At 51.6% G+C, this 8,637-nt stretch overlaps 1 protein-coding gene across 1 annotated transcript; it reads right to left on the bottom strand.

The window, feature by feature from the left end:
• Nucleotides 1–3,569: 3,569 nt before the first annotated feature.
• LOC115332498 (uncharacterized protein K02A2.6) lies at nt 3,570–5,208 on the bottom strand. The gene has a single exon (XM_029994885.4). It carries the CDS (start codon nt 4,890–4,892, stop codon nt 3,570–3,572), a length of 1,323 nt encoding a protein of 440 aa, XP_029850745.4. The 5' UTR covers nt 4,893–5,208.
• Between the last annotated feature and the right edge of the window lie 3,429 nt (nt 5,209–8,637).

Genomic DNA, 8,637 nt, shown 5'->3' on the forward strand with positions numbered 1-8,637 from the left:
GACACACGCTGGACGACCTTGGCACTGTTTTGCGGCGTCTTACGCTCCTCTGTACCCTTTATTGTACGGGCACAATATTCACTTTACTCACTCTTGAGTGAGCCCACTACGCTTCAAAGTAAGGCCACTTCAGCCACCGATGGATGGTGTGTATGAAGGCACTCTAATGGATGGATGCTAACTGCTCCACCCTTTATAACGTACGGTAGCTTGAGCTACCTAGCCTAGAAATAAAAAAGTATAAACTTTTTATTTGTAATTTCCTTCTTCTCTGTCTTTTTGTAACTATCACCAGACGGTGTAGGACAAGGCCAAAATAATTTTTAAAAAAGGGAAAAAAAGGACATCACGCTTTGTTTTTTTCTTGCTTAAAATCATATAACGAATTATCTGTTCCCCTGAAATTGTAGGAAACGCTTTCACGTCCTGCAAAACTGTACAGTCCGTGATAAAGCAATACGATATCGCCAGGGCTTCGTGTCACTATATGCAAATCTAGAGAGGTCGCGTTTCCGAACTGTGAACAGCAAGATGGCGGCATCCACAAGCGACTCCCAGAATGGAATGCCGATACTCTAGTGCAGCGTATAAATCGGTTCTCAGTGAGCACAGAAGGCCTCGTCCCGCCGTGCTCGCTTCTGGAGCTCGCTTTCGTCATAATGCAGGTGACCCCCCGGGAAACTCCCGCTGCCAGTGCCGCCCCCGCGACCCCTCCGGCCGCCCCGGCGGCGCCCGTCGCCCGGACTCCGGTCCGCACCCGCAGCGCCATCCCGACCATGCCGGGCAGCAGCGTCGGGCACCGGAGTCGCCGAGACGCTCCCGAGAAGCCCTTCATGAGGGCCACGTCGGCGTCGACGGCCCGCTCAGGCCCGCCCGACCGCCCGGCTCCGCTGCGGATGACCCCGGCTTGGAGGCTGCCGCCGCGAGAGTTCAGGGGACGGGCGGCAGAAGGCACCCTTCGCAGTCCTGCTCTGTCTAGGGCCTGAAGCTGGGCCGGCGCGTTGCAAAGCGCGTCCCCCAGCGGGAAACACATGTGAGCAAAGATGGCGTCGTATCACGCCGCCGCGCGGTGCAACTATTGGCGACGTGCGCGACCGAAAGCGTCGCTGTGGTCGGCCTTTCACGATTGGCCCAAAAGCTGACTATGACGTCGGAAAGGGTATACCATCGACGCAAATAAGAAGAATGAAGGAACTTTAATTTCGACGGTGTTGGCAGTGTTCCTTTGAAAGCGCAATGATTTCAGGCTTCCACCATGCTATTTACAAACACCATCGAACTTGTTGTTCGCAAGGTAATGACGTCACAAGGGGGAACCATAGGAGGGCGCCACCAAATCATCTCGCCGCTAATAGAAACCACAAAAAACCACCTTGTGGTTTCAGTGTTGCGCCTCTACGCCACAGCGTCAGCGATGGTTGTCATGGTTACGCCGCTCAGCGGCGCGAGGCGAGGCAAATTTTGCTCACATGTGTTGCACCTGAATAACCATGACATCGTAAACCAGGCTCAGTCACAATCTAAAAATAATCAAAGCCTGTGACAACGTTAGCAGATGGACTTAGGGAACAGCCCATAAAAGCCACTTCCTTCGAAGAGCAGCACCCCCCCCCCCCCCCTCCCTTCTCCCCAAGGTCTGTTTCCATCCGTTTAACGTGCTACCGTTGTTTTTTGTTTTCTTTCTTTTTTATCACCGTAGTTTACTTTAGAGTAACCGTTTATGCTACGCGCACTGCACGCAGAGCTTATACAGTTACTCCAGCCTACTCTAGAGTAACTGTATAGGCTCTGCTTGCAGAGCCAGAGTATCGCGTTCCTTTTCCTTGCGCCGCCGACTCCGTATTTTCAGAGAAGCGGTCACGTGCGCAGGGCTGGATCCAACCTTTATGAAGGAAAGCGACCTTGCAGGCGCCGAGTTTCGGGAGGAGGATGTTTCTCGCTTTGCGTTTGCTAAAAATACATCCTACACAAAAATCGAACGAGCTTGAAGGTTCATTAACCATCGAACATTATGTGCAGTCACTGGGTACAGTATAATTGCGTTGTTCTATAGCGCGAACGATGCTCTAAAACATGTCTCCGCAGTCTGTGAGGCAGATGACACGGAGGACAATCGCGTTGCCCGCGTAGTGATGCGCGGCCGGCACATCCGGTCACTTCGGACCAGACAACAACGCGTAGCTACGGCTTTCAAAGGGACGACGTTTTCGTCTGCTACTATGTTCTACCGATGGAATAAAGAGAAATAGGGAACCATTAAGAAGACGGCCGTGCACGCGCGGCGTGTCTCCGCACTATATTTTCTCTGCTCCGCACGCCGCAGCACGCCGCCTCACAGCCACGCCATCCGCGGTTGTCGAGGTTTCCTGAAGAAGCGACGGTCGCTTCCCGCACTGTGGCCTTGGATTCATCATGGCCGCGCCGGGAGCACCATTGTGATACTCTGCTCCGCAAGCAGAGCATATTCAGTTACTCTAGCCTACCTACTCCGTACTTCTACGAAGTATGGCCTCCGAAACTCTTGGCACGCAAAGATCTCTTCCGGAAATTCCATCTGACGAGAAAGACCGACATGAAGGGGGGAAAAAGGGCTCGAGGCTGTTTCCGCCGCGCGGTGGCGCTAGGTACAGGGCCGAAAATCATTATCAACAAACTTACTTAGCTAGCTGTCCGGTTGCAGCGAACACTGTAGGTCGGAGAAAAATGCGCTGTTTTTCCCGAATTAGACTAGTTGCTTCTCATCACAACATATTTTTTTAAAGGAAGCGGTAGGTTTAAGTCTAATTGTTGCTCTTTTAAAACCGGAGAAAGATAGAATATATGGACCTCTGATTGCCTATGAACAAACCACGCGTCCAACCATACTGGTAAGAAATAGCGGCGAGTCTATAACGAGTCTAAAAGTTTCTCAACCAAGAATATCATTCTCTTTGTGAGACTGAGCAGGTGTAACGTTATGCTCATTATTCTCTCGCAGATCACTTTACTGAATAGCAGAGAGAGAGAGACACTTTATTTTTACAAAATAGGAGGTAAAAGGGGTTTGGGTTCTTTGGCCTGGTCGTTCGCCTGGGACTTCAAATTACATCGTTCTTTTCGTGATATATCTTTATTTTTGGTTTTAAGTGCCCATCGTTTCTGTTCAGCTTTTTTGTCGAGTTTATCTCAGGTATTCCTAAAACGCCGTCTCGCCATGACTTAGCTATTGGCAAGGCTTTCACGGCTTCGGCCTTTCCGCCGAAGCGAAATTTTGAGCATCAATGTCTCTCATTGTTTACTGATGATCAGGGTAGGCTTGCTAAAAACAACGTATTTGTCGTGTCTTGACGGTGCAACAGACACAGTAGACCGGAGGACCATGGCCCGAGGTTTATTCCATGGAGCGTGGAACCAGAACGAACCTCTCGTGCTATCAAACTGACACGACGATAAAGAAGAAGAGCGAAGGAACTAAAGCGCCGCCACTATAGTCCCAGTAGCGCGCGCTTGGCGGTAACTACACAACACTCCTCCCCCTTTAATTACGTAGCAGCGCCAACGGCAGTATTATACAAAAGTTAGGAGCGAGCTTAGTATCTGTCAGGCGGACGCCGTTCTCTCGATGGGTAGCGTCCTTCAGAAGTAGATCGGCCTGTAGGAGGTACAGGATCCCGTTGCGGGATGGTGTGAGGCTGCTGTGGCCCATGCTCTTGTACCGTGGCCGGGACACTTGGCTCGCCTGGTGAAAAGACGAGGAACCCCTCAGCGTCGTCGGTGTCCGAAGGTACCGGCGTTGCCGTTGGCCGTGTTTGGCTCAAAAGTTGATCGAGGTGCCGACGCCAGATGAACTTGCCTCGAGGCGTGGTAACCTGGACTTGGTAAGATACTGGACCAGTCTTCTTGAGGACGGTACCACGTAACCACCTCGGCGAACTCCTGTAATTTCGCACTAGGACATTGTCACCAGGGCAGATTTCTTCTCTGCTTGTCCTCCGTTGCTTACTTTGTATAAATTGCTTGTGGATCACTTTCCCCTCTACCGTAGGCTTGATTACATCCAACCTGGAACGTAATCTTCTGCCCATCAACAAGTTTGCTGGCGTCTCTCCTGTTGTTGAATGTGGAGTATTCCGGTACGTCAGTAAAAAGTGTTGCAATGCTTCTTCCAGAGACTCACCAGCAGATGACTTGCGTAGTGCAGACTTCAGTGTCTGCACAAACCGTTCTGCCAGGCCGTTTGTGCTCGGGTGGTATGGGGCGCTCACGACGTGTCTGACCCCGTTGTTCCTCATGAACACCTTGAATTCCTCGGACACCAGCTGCGGCCCGTTGTCTGAAACGATTGTTTCCGGAATTCCGAACCTGCAGAAAAGTTCACGTAGGCACCTCACAGTGCGCTCGGTCGTAGTGCTCTGCATGGTGAACACCTCTGGCCACTTTGAGTGCGCGTCCACCACGACTAGGAACATGGTTCCGCGGAACGGGCCTGCAAAGTCCAGGTGTAGTCGTCTCCACGGTGCTGTCGGCCATGCCCAGGGGTGAAGAGGCGCTTTGCATGGATCATTACGCTGTTCCTGGCATGCTTGGCAGCTTCGTACCTTTCTTTCAAGGTCTGAGTCAATTGATGGCCACCAAACATAGCTGCGAGCCAGCTCCTTACTTCGCACGATGCCGGGATGGCCTTGATGCAGTTCGTCGAGCACGGGCTCCTGCAGCTGGGACGGAACAACAACCCTCATGCCGTACATTAGGCACCCTTGATGAACACTCATCTGCAAGCGTCTGTCAAAGAACGGTCTGAGTTGTTGTTCTTGCACGTGCGTCGGCCAACCCATGCTTGTGTATTCAAGCACTTGACAAAGTAACGGGTCGCGCGACGTAGCGCGTGCAATCTCCTGAGAGGACACCGGCATTGACTCTAGCCGCAGTGCATAGAAGGACTCTTCGCCCTCGCAACTATCGTCTTTCCCACTTTCGAGAGGGAACCTAGAGCAAAAATCGGCCTCTGCATTGTCACTGGATCTCTTGTACACCAACGAGTACTTGTACGCTGACAAGGTAACAGCCCAGCGCTGCAACCGTGCTGCCGCAATAGACGGAATGCCTGTCTTTGGGCCCAAAATAGTCTGTAGCGGTTTGTGATCCGTGACGAGAGTGAAAACTCGGCCATAGATGTATAAGTGGAACTTTTTGATCCCAAAAATAATGGCTAGTGCCTCCTTTTCAAGTTGGCTGTACTTCTTCTCAGCTTCGGTCAGTGTGCGTGATGCATACGCCACAGGACGAGTGTTTCCATCTTCAGTCACATGAGACAGAACAGCGCCTATGCCATACTGGGATGCGTCGCACGCCACTTGCAATGGCTTACTTGGGTCGTAGTGTGCCAGAATCGATGGTATTGCTAGCGCTGTCTTGATTTCCTCGAACGCTGCTTGACACGCTTTGTCCCAACACCAGCGCTGGTCTTGACGCAGCAGCCTGTAGAGCGGGCTCGCCAGGGTGGATAATCGTGGAACAAACTTCCCGTAGTAATTTACCATACCCAGGAATGACTGGAGCTGCTGCTTGCTTGAGGGTGCAGCAACCTTCAGCAGAGCCTCGATCTTCTCTGGCGTCGTGCTGACACCTGCAGCACTGATCACGTGGCCCAGATAACGCAGCTCCTTCTGGAAAAACGCGCATTTTTCCTTCTTCACACGAACTCCACGCTCTGACAACCGCTTTAGGACTGCTTCCAAATTGGCCAAATGCTCTTCCGGCGTCCTACCGGTGATGAGGACGTCATCCAAGTAGCAACTGACGCCTTTCAGATCTTTCAGCATTGTGTCCATGATTCTCTGAAAAATGGCTGGTGCCGAGGAGACTCCGAACGGTAACCTGTTTACGGCAAACAGTCCTTTGTGTGTATTTAAAGTTAGGTACTTGCTCGACGTTTCAGCCATCACCACCTGGTGATAAGCCCGGTTTAAATCAATCTTCGAAAATTCCTGGCCTCCTGAAAGCGCTGCGAACAAGTCGTCGACTCTCGGGAGCGGATACTGGTCAGTGTCAAGGCAAGGATTCACGGTGGTCTTGTAGTCGCCGCACAACCTTATTCCACCGTCCTTCTTCACTACTGGCACAACCGGCGTCGCATAATCACTCGTTGTGACTGGTGTTATGACGCCCATGTCTTGCATCTTCTTTAGTTCAGCCTCGACAGCAGGCTGTAGGGCAAACGGCACGTTTCTTGCCTTGAGGAATTTCGGTGCGTGACCTTCTTTTAGCGTCAGCTCTGCCCTTTCTTCAGCAATAGTTCCCAGGTCTTTATTGAACAGATTTTGGTACTTGTCCAGAAGCACACCAAGCTTTGTGCGTTGTTCGGAAAGCGCCAAAACATCTGACCTGGCAATGCTGTTGATCCCGAAAATCCGGTTCCAATCCAATCGGATCGCTTGCAGCCACTGCCGGCCGAGCAGAGGTGGTCCCTTTTCTCTTGTGATGTAGAGGGGAAGCTCGGTCCTCTGCTGTCCGTACTGCACGTCGACGTGAGCAACCCCGACGGGCTGAACGATGTCTCCCTTGAACGTGCGCAGCTTGAGCGTCGTCGGCATGATCTTTGTTGAAGGAGATATCTGACGAAACTGTTGCAGTGACATGACAGAAACAGTTGCTCCTGTGTCCAGTTCCATTTCCAAGGCAACTTCCTGCACGTTTATTGTGAGTTTTATTGGTTCCATGCCAGACGTGGTCATTTCCTTCATGCCAACTGGGTCTTGAACAGGAACCAGTTTCTTCATCGCCTTACGTGGCGTCCACTTCGATTTCTTTTCTTTGTCCGCATGACACACTCTTTGGACATGCCCCTTCTTGTTACACTTGAAACAGATATCCGCAATGTGCGGGCATACCCGGCTTCCATGTTTCGCTGAGCCGCAGCGATAGCATTCTCGCTGCGTCACGTTCGCCTCCGCGACGGCCTTCACCTTGTGTACGTCCGAAACTCTAGGTTCTGACGCATGTGTTTCAGCGACGTTCTTTTTTGCTGCTTCCATGGCTAGCGCTTTTTCGACGGCTCTCTGGAAAGTTAGCTTGTTGTCCTCTGTGAACAACACACGTTGAATGTCCTCTCTGCGTAAACCGCAGACGAAACGGTCCCTCAAGGACTGGTCAAGTGCGGCTTCGAAGTCGCAGGTTTGCGCCAATTTGCGTAATTCTGCAACAAAGGCTGCTACAGATTCGTTCTCGAGCTGCGTTCTTCTGTGAAACTTTGCGCGCTCGCTGATTACCGATGGCTTCGGTGCCAGGTGATCCCCCAAAAGCTTCTTTAGCTCATCAAACGTTTTTCTTGCTGGCAACTCCGGTGTGGTCAATGATTTCAGAAGACTGTACGTTTTCGGGCCTATGAGACTCAAAAATGCGTGTACCTTGTCGTCCTCGGCGATTCGGTTGACCAGAAGAAACGACGTGAGTCGTTCCTCATACGACGGCCAGTCGCTCGTCGATTCGTCGAAGGGCTCGATGTGTCCCAGCCGGCCGAAGACTTGCGGCACTTGACCCGTCGCTGCCGGATCCCCCGTTGCCATGTCGGCTTCCGCGTAGCAGTTCAGCGAAGCCTCCTCGTCGCCAAGTTGTCGTGTCTTGACGGTGCAACAGACACAGTAGACCGGAGGACCATGGCCCGAGGTTTATTCCATGGAGCGTGGAACCAGAACGAACCTCTCGTGCTATCAAACTGACACGACGATAAAGAAGAAGAGCGAAGGAACTAAAGCGCCGCCACTATAGTCCCAGTAGCGCGCGCTTGGCGGTAACTACACAACAGTATTGTCAAAGGCTGTATGAAAGAAAGCACTGCCAGAACAAGCGCACCGGCTCAGCGGCACTTGAATCGCTTGTCAACGCGCTCGCGTGCCTAGCTTTCGCAGTGTTAACAGAAATACAAATTCTTTACCGCGTTCACAGATTCAATGTTTGAGAAGCTGATACCAGCTCTGTATAATATTGCTTATTATATTGCCTTGCGGAGCTCTATAAAGCTCCTCTATCCTGGGAAAAGTGGCGCCATTCATTGTTGTGGAAATGTTCGAGACATATGCCGCGCGCCACTTCTGGGAAAAACATGGCGTCTGAACTAGCTCAGTCCTGTTATGTGCCGCCATGATCTTCCCAAGGGCTCTACGTTGCACGTGCCTCGTGCATGGACGCACCTTGCGCTACTTTTGAGACAGGAAGGGGCTTTAGAGAAGCTCAGAGCCGTTTATTCCGAGAGCGTTTGGTCTTCTTAATCTTGACAGCCTGGCAACCACAGCAGCGTAGTCTGACAATCGGGAGATGACTACTTCCGTCCGAAAATTTGTGGTTTTGACCCATAGGAACTCTATGCTATTTCTAATGAATAAACAAGACAAAGGAGTAACGCCGTTTTGTGTTACCGCATAATCCGCTGGTTCTAGCGGGCAACAAGCTCCGCCCATTGGCCAAACTCTCAGTACAAACGGCTCTAGAGAAGTTGCCCTGAACGCTCCATCTGCTGGGCAAACAAGTGTTTGGAAGTGCTTATTGGTCATTCGGTGTATACCAACTATACTCCGTTTACGGTGGGAGCTACGTGGCCGTCGGACCAATCAGCCTCCTCCCTCTTAACACCTGACTCGGCTCTCTGCGAATGGACATTGC

Source organism: Ixodes scapularis, unplaced genomic scaffold, assembly GCF_016920785.2.
Source record: "Ixodes scapularis isolate PalLabHiFi unplaced genomic scaffold, ASM1692078v2 PGA_scaffold13__105_contigs__length_92229423, whole genome shotgun sequence".
In the NCBI taxonomy this organism is placed as follows: domain Eukaryota; kingdom Metazoa; phylum Arthropoda; class Arachnida; order Ixodida; family Ixodidae; genus Ixodes; species Ixodes scapularis.